Source organism: Onychomys torridus, chromosome 9, assembly GCF_903995425.1.
Source record: "Onychomys torridus chromosome 9, mOncTor1.1, whole genome shotgun sequence".
Lineage (NCBI taxonomy): Eukaryota > Metazoa > Chordata > Mammalia > Rodentia > Cricetidae > Onychomys > Onychomys torridus.
Window position 1 is genome coordinate 91,472,195 of NC_050451.1, and position 12,025 is coordinate 91,484,219.

The 12,025-nt window shown below is 43.7% G+C and overlaps 1 protein-coding gene across 2 annotated transcripts in view; it reads left to right on the top strand.

Moving 5' to 3' along the window:
- Window positions 1-2,181: 2,181 nt before the first annotated feature.
- Slain1 (SLAIN motif family member 1) overlaps window positions 2,182-12,025 on the top strand; it is a 55,128-nt gene continuing 45,284 nt past the window's right edge. Inside the window, exons 1-2 of one of the 2 annotated variants that reach the window (XM_036199210.1) lie at window positions 2,182-2,901; window positions 8,790-8,929. In XM_036199210.1, coding sequence (XP_036055103.1) covers window positions 2,345-2,901; window positions 8,790-8,929 — 697 coding nt within the window. In that variant the 5' untranslated portion in view covers window positions 2,182-2,344. The remainder of the gene's footprint in view (window positions 2,902-8,789; window positions 8,930-12,025) is intronic. The other variant, XM_036199211.1, reaches the window with a different exon arrangement.

Below are 12,025 nucleotides of genomic sequence, written 5' to 3' on the forward strand. Positions count from 1 at the left end.
TTATAAATAAAATACTAAAAGTAAGTTGAACAGCTAAGTATGCAATCTCTTTCAAAGGACACAGCTTGAAATTTGCATCAAAATAAAAAAATCAAGACTGATTAATTAAAAATTTGACACCATCAACCTCTCCAATTATGTGTTAAAGAGGCAGGCACCCTGGGGATATCAACTTAAAAATCAGTGTGCATTTTGAGTGCCATTAGCATGTAAACATGCACAGTTCTCTGAAGGGGAGAAAAGAGTTTTAGCAGAAAAACAAATCTAACATTTCTCTTGAGCATGAATTATTTCACCTTCGAAAAGCAAGAAGAAACCAAGCCTGCAGAACCCCTAAGACAATGTTCCCCCTCTTTTGTGCTTAAAATTTCAAGTGTGCTTTTTTGTAAACAGCGAAACATTTTGACAATAATTGTTACTTAAAAAAGCAGTTCTATAGCCTGAGTTCTGGTTTCTGGGATATGTTCTATAGACCATAAAGAGTCAATGCAGGAGGGGAGGGCTGTTTTTTTCTCTGCTTCTTTAGAGCATATGAATTTGGCAGTAAAAAGCGACTGCTCTTCTTTCCTTGGTAATTCTTGTTGTCTTCACTAGTACGTGCTGGTTCCCAGTTTCTTTCAGGGATGTGAAAACCCAGCAGCTCTTTGTTCTCATTGTGTCTGTCCTCTCCCTTTCTTTGTGTTTCAGGGATACTGCTGCCCGCATCTGCCACTGAGCATGCGGGGAAAATCCTTCAATAGATTCTTCACTTAGGAGTTTCGATAGTATTGCTCCACTTCTCCAGGTTTTGGTAATAACCAACACACTCAAAAAGATAGAAGGAAACTTGGAAAGGTGAGGGGAGATACAGGTGGTTCAGGGGTCTGATGGCCAGCTGGGATTCCAGGGAAGGAAACTTCAGGGTAGTTACCATACATGTAACTTATGCAGCTCTTGCCAGCCAACTTAAATTCAGAACACCCACCTTGCACATACACACGAGTTCAGAGATGAAGCTTGGCAACTCCGAGGACACAAGTGTTTCTGAGCAGTGAGGCACAGGATCGAATTAAAAACCACTAGATGCAACATCCTAGCCATGCCACAGAGATATGTTTTCAGTGATACGTTTTCATCGACACTGTGCGTACAGCACTAGAGCGAGATCCTTCACCAGAGAGGATACTGACTGAGGATGAGAACCAGAGGTGTGGATTTTTCCTGAAACATAACGTCAGGCTTTTCTTTGTGTTAAACACACAAAATGCCAAGTCAACATTAACTGAACAAAACGATTCAATTGGTCTGCTTAAAAGCATTTTGTTGTTGTTGAAAAATAAATAAAAAGCATGGTTTCCAAGAAGTTTAAAAAAAAATCAAAAAAGCAGGTGATATTAGAACCTTCCTCTTTCTGCTCAGGCATGCCTGACTTTAATAGTGTAAATTATGTAACAGATGGAGCACTCTACGATTTTGCTATCTCTCTCCCTGCCCTGACTTTTGTCTGTTCACTTTGCTCGCAAAAGCCAGCTCTTAGAACAGAGTGGAGCACACAGGGAATGCTCAGATCGTTTGTATAATATGAAGGAGTATGAAAACGGAATTCTCGTTTGATGGCGAAAGCCTGGTCCAGGAGGTAGTTCAAATATGGCTATTTTAGATAGGCTGAAGTGAACACCTGGCTTTTTCGCAACTGGCCATTCTCCTTTTTAGTGACAGGAATTTCTTACTTTCCTTCCTCAACCTCCCCTCTCCCACCATTTTGTTTCTGTGCTACCCAATACTGCCCCGAGCTGCATCTTTTCAAAACCTTTCTCCTCCGAGTCTGTTTAGGGAGTCTCAGCATCAGGCTCCCCAGACCTTCTGTTTTCTATAGGTTTTATTAGCTTGTGGAAGCACGGTCAAGTCTAACAGTGCTCTTGTAAGAGAGCAAGCAAACCCTTGGCCCAGGGTACGTTTCTCTTAGCGGCAGGCACCTGCTGCGACTTCTTTAGATCCCGCCTTCCGCTGGGGGCTCTCTGGCCTGCAGCCGGAGGAAGTGCGAGCGGCGGGAAGTTCAGGCCAGGTCCAATCAGGCACCTGGGGTTAGGTGGCGTGTGTGCATGCGGATGCCCAGGGCGGGTCCCTGCCGCAGGTCCCGCCCCCTCGACACTGCCATCCCCACAGGCTCCGCCCCTCGCGTCCCGCCCCGCCCCGGGGCCGCGGCTAAAACCCGGAGCCGCTGGAGCAGAGCCCGGTGCAGAGCTGCTCGGCTGCTGCTGCTGCTGCCTCGGCCCGAGCCTGGGCCCTGCCTGGTGCTGATGCTGGTAGGCGGCGCGAGCTGGGCCCGCGTAGCCTCCTCGCCGCGGCGCTCGAGGCTCCCACGATGATGGCGGAGCAGGTGAAATGCGCCTCGCCCGGGGCGGGCTCCGGCGCGGGCTCCGGGCCGGTGGTGAACGCCGAGCTGGAGGTGAAGAAGCTGCAAGAGCTGGTGCGCAAGCTGGAGAAGCAGAACGAGCAGCTGCGCAGCCGGGCGGCCAGTGCGGCAGCCGCCCCGCACCTGCTGCTGCTGCCGCCGCCGCCGCCCTCCGCGCCGCCGCCAGCCGGGGCCTGCAGCCCGCTCACCCCGCACAGGGCCCCGGCGGGCGGCACGACCTCCTCGGGCCCCGGGGCGCTGGGCCCCGCGTTCCCGGGTACCTATTGCTTGCCCAGCCCTGCGCCCTCCCTGCTCTGCAGCCTGCCGCCCGCAGACGCGCCCTTCGTCTACTCCAAGCCGGCGGCGGGCTTCTTCGGCGGGGGTGGCAGCCCGGAACCGGGGACCGCGGGGACCCCGCCGGGGGAAGCCCCCACGCCGCCGTTGCCGCCTCCAACGCTGCTGGATGAGGTGGAGGCGCTGGACCTGGAGAGCTTGGCCGCCTGGAGCGAGGAGGACGACTACACCTGGTATTGACGAGCTCCGCCGCGGTCCCCCAGACCCGGAATTCCGAGGCCCAGGATGCGGGGCGGGGCGTGGGAGGAAGGGGACCCAGCGGCCTAGCAGGTGCCAAGCCCTGGGCTGAAGCTTTGCATGAAGGCAGAAACCTGTTTTCTGATAGCGTCAATTGGTCCAGCTGGGGACTGGGGAGGAACTGATGATCCCCGCCATCTGCCTTGTGTTCTGCTCTTTGCTGATTACCGGGTCCCAAGCGCCTCGTTAGCCTTAACTGCACAACTCATGTCATCTTGTCGTTCAGTCCCGCTCTTTATCCCCGTGTGTGTGTGTGTGTGTGTGTGTGTGTGTGTGTGTGTGTGTGTGTGTCTTGTGGGAAGGTTTGGCTTTCTGCCTTCCCCTGCTTACTGCTCTTTCCTTTCAAACGAATGTTGGTTGGACAGGATTGGTGTGCAGCCCTCCTTGGCAGCATCCGAAGCCACCTAGTGATGGGTCTCTTCTCAGACATCAGCTCTTGCAGTAGAGTTGTGCAGTTATGTATGCCCTCTCTGTGATTTCACTGATAACCTCTCAGATGCTGATTTGATTATTAAAGATGTGCTACCCTCCCATGTCAGGAATGGTGTTGGAAGCGAAGACTTGTTAGGGAATGGAGTGAGCAGATGGAGGCACTACTAGTTAAAAAACAAAAATGAACTTAGAAATTTTCTTTAATCTTAAAAATGAAACCAGATTGAAGAAAAGTACTTGTGCTGGCCAGTTTTATGTCAGCTTCACATAGGCTAGCATCACTAGAGAGGAGGGAACCTCAGTTAATAAAATGTCTCTAAAGGATCAGGCTATAGGCAAGCCTGTGGGGCATCATCTCAGTGATTGATTGGGGGGGAGGGGAGCAGCCCATTGTGGGTGGTGCCATCCCTGGGCTGGTGGTCCTGGTTTCTATATGAAAGCAGTTTGAGCAAGCCATGAGGAGCAAGCCAGTAGGCAGCACCCCTCCATGGCCTCTGCATCAGCTCCTGCCTCCAAGCTCCTGCTCTGTTTGAGTTCCTGTCCTGACTTCCTTTGATTACAGTGATGTGGAAGTGTAAGCTAGGTAAATCCCTTTCTCCCGAAGTTGCCTTTGGTCATGGTGTTTCATCACAGCAATAGCAACCCTAACTAATACAGCGCTGTTACAGAAACTTTCTTACCTAATTTTAGAAACTTTCAAGATTGACCGGAAGGATGGTCACGACCTGAAGCATTTATTCAATGGGCATCTGGTCAGCTGTGTGTGTCTATGTCCCCCAATGAATTAGTACTTTTTTGGAGGGGACTGATCTCTAGACCCCTTGTCATGTTTTCCTGCTGCCTGGTCGAGGAACGCTTGTCCCTCGAGAGGATTTCTGCTACAGTTGGCTTGGTCGCTAGACATGCAGCAGGGGTGGTTGGATAAACTGGAACTTGGGTTCTGCAGGAAAACTGAGCACTTCTGGATAACAGTGGCAGGATGAAGAATTGCATCATTTTTTGTGTCTTTGGTGCTTTTATTTAAGACAATCGGCTTTTCTCATTCTGTGCTCTTGTTACACAATTGCATAGAGGGGAATGGGAGATGGAAAATCTTACTGGTGTGGTATTAGGAACAACAATATTTCTTTTTCTTTTACACTCTACATGGCAACTAGACTTTTTAAGTTTTAAACATGTAAACTTCAATCATCAATTACTTTGATTTGAGAATAAAAAGCCATAGATTTGTAATAAACCTTTTGTGGGCACCTCTATCCTCTGCCTTGACTCTGCTTCTGGGAACTGTGTGGGTAGCCTGTGTCTGCTCTGACAGCTCAGCATCCCCTGGAACTTTAAGCCATTCTTTCTAAACTACTTGTTTGCTTGTTTGTTGGTAAAGCCTAAATGTCTTTCAGCCTGACTATAGTATTAAAAAATGGTCTTGCAATGGCTTTTGTTTCACTGATGCCTGTAAATCCTTATGCCAACTTCAAATCATCTGAGTTTTGCTTTTTTTTTTTAATGATGAAGTACCTAAACAGTGGGAAGAAATTTTACAATTTTGATAGAAGTACAAAAGAGTAATCCTTTTAAAATATGACATAATTAAAAATCTACTATTATCATTAATATTTTGTCTTTCTTGAGATAAGGTCTCACACTGTAGCCCAGGCTAGCCCTGGAGTTCAGAGCTTGCTCCTTTGGCCTTTTGAATGCTGGAATTACAGGCATGTGATACCATAATGGGCCCTCAAGTTTATTAGAGTATTGCTGTTTACCTGGTTACAGATAGTACCTATGCCAAATGTAGCTTCTATATTTGCTTCTTTTGAATGGGCTTTTACCACAGTTATTCACTTATTAGTATATGGTTGACTAGCTTTTTACTGTTTAGTCACTTAAAAAATCCAAAGAGCATTGAAATAAGTTTTTAAAAGAGCTGTTTAGTGGGACCAGCATATGTAGTTTGAAGGAAATCTAAATTAAAGGAAATTTAACTTTATTCATCAAATATGTTGGCATATAATAAGAATTAGCCCTTCATTGCTTTACAAGTGCTTCTGTGGACATGGGAGGAGATCCTAGATGTGAAAACAGAGGGATTGTTAGTTGGATACACTTAAAGAGTTTGAGGTCGCCTGACTTACGGAACTTTTTTTTTTTTTTTAACATTTTATACATTATTTTTGTGTTGAAACATGAAAATATTTTTTTTATAAAAAAGTAGCCAACCAGGTTTACTTTAAAATTTTTAAGCTATCTGCTTCACAGAACACTCCAAGTTCCTGTATCAGTAGCATGCCTTTCCTTTGGATTCCATGGTAGGTTTGCAGCATGCCTCACTTTTATTTCTTATGTACATTAAGCAACAGCTGGAGTGGGTATATATAGTCTACATTGAAGTTCTTTGTCAGGCACATGGTTTGCAAATATCTTAATCTTTGCTTCTTAATCTTTGAGTGATGTTTTCCAAGGGAAAAGATTTGATTTTTGGTAAGCCCCCATGGTACCTCTCATTCTTCTGGAACATGCTTGATTTCAGTCTTAGAAACTACAGGGAAGGGATGGTCGTAGACCGTGGGATGGAGACTTTCACCTATGGTTTCTAACAGAAGGTTTCTCTTCTTCATTTCTAGTTTCATATCTTTAGTTACTTGTGGATAGAGTATGGCATCTAGAGCTCACAGTTTTGCGTATGAATATCGTCATCCCTGCACTATTTGTTCAGAAGACCATCCTCCAGTGACCTCTTTGCTTCGTTAAAATGTCCTGTTCTAGGGTTGGTTCCGTTTGGGGACTTTATTTTTCCATTGCGTATTTACCTGTATGCCACACTAAGCTGTCTTCCTCACTGTTGCTCTGCCCTGATCCACCAGGTGTGACCAGGTGTGTCTGGCTGTTGAAGGATCTTCCCATTACCATGTGAATTTTAGAATCATTTTCTACACACACACACACACACACACACACACACACACACACACACACCCTACTATGATTTTTATTGGAATTTTTTTAATTATAAAGATAACTTTAAGGACCATCCACACCTTAACAGTATTTAGTCTCTGAACGGCAAACCAGATATATCCCTCCATTAATTTATGTCTTTAATTTCTCTCAGAATGGTTTTGTGGTCTCTATTGTATGAATCTTGTGCACATTTTTGTTAGATTTACTTGTGTTTGGCAGTTTTCCAGATGCTCTCGTAGACAGAAAGGGCAAAAGTGAAAGTGTCAGTATTTTGTTGCCGGTGTGTACAGATGCACCACGAGGTCCGTTAACCTACCATCCTACGAACATTGCTACGAGGTTTACTTCTGTTCAGTCCAAATAGCCCTAGTTGTTCCATGGTTGTAGTGGTAGAACCTCTGTGGAACGCTGACTTGATGTGATGAGCCCAATGTCCTCATTTTGTTGCTCATCTTTTCCCCGTTAGAATGCTCGACATCTTTAAATAGCTCTTCAGTTGAGTTGAGGGTGTTTCCTTGGCTTCCCGTTTTACTGTATTTTTTTAATGGCTGTCAAATGCTTTTTCCTTTGTCTGTTGAGATCATCACATGGTTTTTTTCCATTTTAGTTAAAGTAGTGAGTTATATTGATGTTTGAATGTTAAACTAAGCTTTCATTTCTGGAATAAACTTCATGTGGTGATGATGAAGTGTCTCTATGTTGAGACTCAGCTGGCTAAAATATTTAGACTCTGTATCTGTTCGTGAGTGATAGTGGTCATTAGAGACTTTCCCCCTTCTTATAATGTCTGTGTCTGGCTATAGAGTCAGGAAAGCACTGTCCACACGAATATATCAGGATGCCATCCTTCCTGTGTGGAAGAGCTTATGAAGAATTGGTATTTTCTTTAGATATTTGGTAGAATCCAACAATCAACCTTCTTTCCTAGCTTTAGTTTTTCTTTGTATGTAGTTTTTTTAATTTCTAAATTAAAATGTTTACTTTTTAGCTTTTCTCTACGTCTCCATTTAAGTTAATTTTCTATAAACAGCACATACGTACGTATGTGCCGTTTGTATTCTTGGATTGGTTTAGATTGGCGTAGATTGTATCCGAGGCTTGGGTATGAACAAGGCTCTGGGCAGATTGGGGCAGTGGAATTCCCTGATTGGTTTACCCCAGTGTCTCAAGTGTGTCGTTGACACCAGAGATATCATAATCGCCTGGGAACTTGTTAGACCTTTAGATTCTCTGAACTTACCCTGAACCTGAGTCAAAAAACCGGAGCTGCTGTATGCTCCTGTAATTGAGTTTGAAACACCAAAGAGTAAGAACAAGTGAGCAGCCTAAACTTCACTTGGATCAGAGAGAAGTACCTGGTGCTGGCCACAGCAGGAGCCTCCAGGCAAGGAATGGTGGAGGGCAGTATTACCCACCTGTGTCAATGGAGGGCAGAGGTGGTGCCAGGGAAGTGATGGATGCTTAGTGGATACAGGACTGTGGGCCACACTCCAAGAAAAGTATGATGTATTGCAGTTACCATGCAATTAATTAGATGTTTTAGGTTTTGCATCTATAACAGGAGTCACCAAAGAGAAAGTCAGCCTAGCTGCTTTCCTTGTATGGCTGGGAAGATTTAGACTCTTACATGATCAACTTTTAAAAGAAGATCACTGTATATAAATTTTGGGTTGTTGTTTTTGTTGTTGTTGTTGTTGTTGTTGTTTTTGAGACAAGGTATTACTATGTAGCTCTAGCATTCTAGAACTCAATATAAAGGCATTGCCTTGAATGCACAGATCTGCCTGCCTCTGCTTCCCCAATGCTGGGATTAGAGTGTACAGTCATGCTTTTTTAGTTAAATTCTGACTGTGGTGCTTGTGGGCCACAACAGCAGAGTTGAGTAGTTGTAATAGAGGTTGTTACAACTCAAAACCAAGGATCATTAGCTAGTGCTTCAGAGAAATTGTTTGCTAGCCTCTAAGCTATTAGAATGAGTTGCCAAAGTAGAAGACATCTTCCACCTTTGTGGGCCACTGATATCACTAACAGGTGGCCAGCTGTTAGGTGGCTGTCTATGATAGCAGAAGGGTAAATGATAAAGTTTGTTTCATTAGAATCACAGAAACCTGGAAGGATTCTGTTGCAGACAAGAGAGATGGCATTCATTTCTAGACATGTCAAGTGATACCATAGGATGCCAGTTGAGTAGCAGACGCTTCTCTCAAACAGGGCTGGGAGGATTTTAGATGGGTTTTTAAGCAGTTCTCAGCAGGCTTTGCAAAGTGACCTATTCTATTTGGGGATATTTGCCTGTTAAAAATGACTCTCGGGACTTTGAAGCAATCAAACCCAGTCCCATCTCTATGGGAACTGTTCAGTACATGCTGTTTCCTCCAGAGGAGAGCCGCTTTCTCTAATTTATATCATACCTATAATGTAGATTTCTTTTTTTAAGGTTATACATTGGCTCTTCAAAGACACTCACCTCATCAGAGAAACCCCTGAGTCCTTTGCAGTGGTGCAGACACGTCCTAGATAACCCAACTCCTGAGATGGAAGCAGCCAGACGCTCCCTGCGCTTCAGGCTGGAGCAAGGTACTGTGAATGTGTGCATTTTCTTTCTCCAATTCCCCTGCCCTCCTCTTGGCTTTGTTTCTGGTTTGGGAGCAGAATTCAGATGAAGAACCCTTACCCTGAAGTGTAGGGTGTGCAATCCCCCTGTCCTGTATTACACATAAGAATTCCTCAGTGTAGGCTCTATTGAGTTTGGGGGCTACTTTTAGCCAGAGTTTTAGCTTATAATATGGAGCATGTTTGTTTGTTTTTCTTCTGTTTCAAAAACATGTCTGTAAAGGAAATGGATCTGTCTTCACTTTTCTAATTGGTAATTAGGGTCTGTGGCTCAATTCTAAGTCAAAACTGGGAGTCTATTGAGACCTAAGGACTAACTCATTGAAGTCCACATCATGTTCTGCTTCCTTGTTTAGGTGGGTGTGTAACTGGAAGTCTGTCCTAACCTCCATAAACCAGGAACTAATCCTAGTAGTATATGGAACATTAGTTAACTGATAGATACCAGCAGATGTAGACAGATATGGATGATGAAGACAGAGACAGCAGAGAGAGACGGAGTTGTAGGAGAAACACTAAGGAAATGAGACGTTTGTAGTCTCTTACCTTTCCTGTGCATGCAGTAACTCGAGGCTGGGATTGCTTGGATGTGTGCCCTGTTCTTTAACCTCTCATTGTCTGGTCATTCTCCAGGCACAGACTTTCTGCCCATGCACCCATTGCATCTTAAATCCTATTTGAACTTGAAATCCCAGGTCCCGCCCTCTCCAGGGTAAAGAATGTGCACCTGTGAGGATGGGCAGAGGGGATCTGCACTGGAGATCAGGACCAGTGCTTAGTACACTGAAGTGTACACTCTGCTCCTTAAGGTCGCCAAGGATAATGGGCAGTTCTGAGACACTTGCGTGGAAGACAAGCATAGGTAGAATTTCTTCACCTTTTTTTTTTTTTTTTTTTTTTTTTTCCCAGAGCTGAGGATTGAACCCAGGGCCTTGTGCTTGCTAGGCAAGCGCTCTACCACTGAGCTAAATCCCTAACCCAAATTTCTTCACCTCTTAATTCTATGGTAGTCAGTACTTTATGTTGACCTGATATAGGTCACTCGCCTGGATTTCATTCACCTGTAGAGGAGAGAAGGGTGAAGTTGGTGACTTATAGAATTGCCAGAAGGATATTGGGGGGCAGGGTCAGAGCTGGGGGTCTCCCTGACGTCAGAGATCCAATCTTTAACAGTACATAGATTCTGGACTGCTGTATTGGCATGGCCATAAGTTAATATCAGCAGAAATCTAGCTTAAATATTTGGGAAGATAGAATCAAGGTACATGTTTCATTACCATTTTAGCTATTGACTTATTGATAGGATGTGGAAGAGGGTCAGAGGAGCAAGGATATACTTGGGTAAACACTGGTCATTAGAAGTGTGGAACCCTGATATCCAGGGGGTCTAGCATCAGTTCCGCTCCTGCTCAACAGCGTGACCCTCAAAAAACCCAGCAAGTCCCTCTGAGTCTCACCTTCTTTCCCAAGTAGTCCTTGATATATGGATTATTTACAGTAAGTCCTTTTGTTGTATGAATGAGGCTTAATAATTTGAAACAAAAGTCAGCTGACATTCAAGAATCACAGTGCTTTGACTCTGAAGTCAGTGAGGGTTTTTCTGCAAAGGTTCATGTGAGGATTTAAGTTCTTCAGATGACACACTCTGTTGTGACTCTGCCACTTAACCATCCATCACCCAGAGGCAGCTGTAGGTTTACAATCATGTGAACGGAGCTGAGTGCCAACGACACATCATCTATGGATACAAATCAGAATTTAGAGAGATTTTTTTCTGTCATGAGACATCCCCTTCCTCTTAAATGTAAAAACGGTTCTTATCTGATAGATACCACAGAAACAGAAGGCAGCTGGATGTGGCCATCATGGCCACAGTGTAGCAGTCCCAGCTTCAGTGGCTGTGGCACAAGCTAGATCACAGGGTTGAGTTTGAGAAAGAGAAGAAATATTTAGTAAATTTAATATAAATCGCATTAATATTTTTGGTCAGATGTCAGATTATCTAATTTTGCTTTTATTGGCAGATGTGAAGTCATGAGGACATGCAGTGAAATGATATATTTTTATTCATGCTTTACTTTATTTGAATTTTATAGAAACATTTTGTGGAGAGAGCTAATTTTTCAAAACCAAAATCGGTACCTAACTAAATTTGTCTATTAACCTGTAAACTTTTGCTGTGGGACTAAATGCTTTTGTTTCAAAGATCTGTAATTTCATTTTAAGATAACTTGCTGATTTTTGCTGCAGATCTGAGGTGTGGTGGGGTGGAGGCATAAAGCTCCATAATGCTTGGTAGCATTCTGCCTGGTATGCATTAGTACCTTGAATCCTACCTCTGCATTATGCAAAAGAAATAGGTTGGTTATTTTTAAATGAACATGTAACTTATAAAATCTCTTCAGCTTGAAAAATAGTAATCATATGAGTATTTTCAGGAAAATTAGCTTCAAAAATTGCCTCATGCTTTTCCTGATTATTTCCTAGATGCATTATTTAGCAGAAGCTGTTTTTCTGTTTATGCCTTTTAAAACTCATTTGTTAGATGGCTGTTGAGTTACAGTATCATTTAAACATTTTTAATTTTGTTGAATTTCACACAGGAATACTTTATTTACATCATCCCCACTGTTTCCTTCCATTTCTCCCCAACTCCTTCTGTGTCCTCTACTCTTTCTCAAATTCATGACTTCTTCAATTCTTGTTACATATACATTCTATATATGTTCTCTCTCTCTCTCTCTCTCTCTCTTTCTCTCTCTTTCTCTCTCTCTCTCTCATGGGCTTTTGATTTTGAGTTGTGAAGTTTAATTTTTCAACCTCCCTCTTTATATGTGTTCTTAGCCTAGCTTTCCAATTTGGCTTTTTATCAATTATAGGATACATGAATATTTTTATGATGGGAATGCTTATATCTAGGTATTGCAATATTTCATCATATTCATCTCCCACCTTGCTTTTTAGTTAGCTGCTAAAGATGCTTAGCTAGTTTTCTTAGTCTTTGTCATTGTTTGTTCGAGACTCTCTGGGTAGACCCTGAGCCCAAGGAGCCCATGGCGG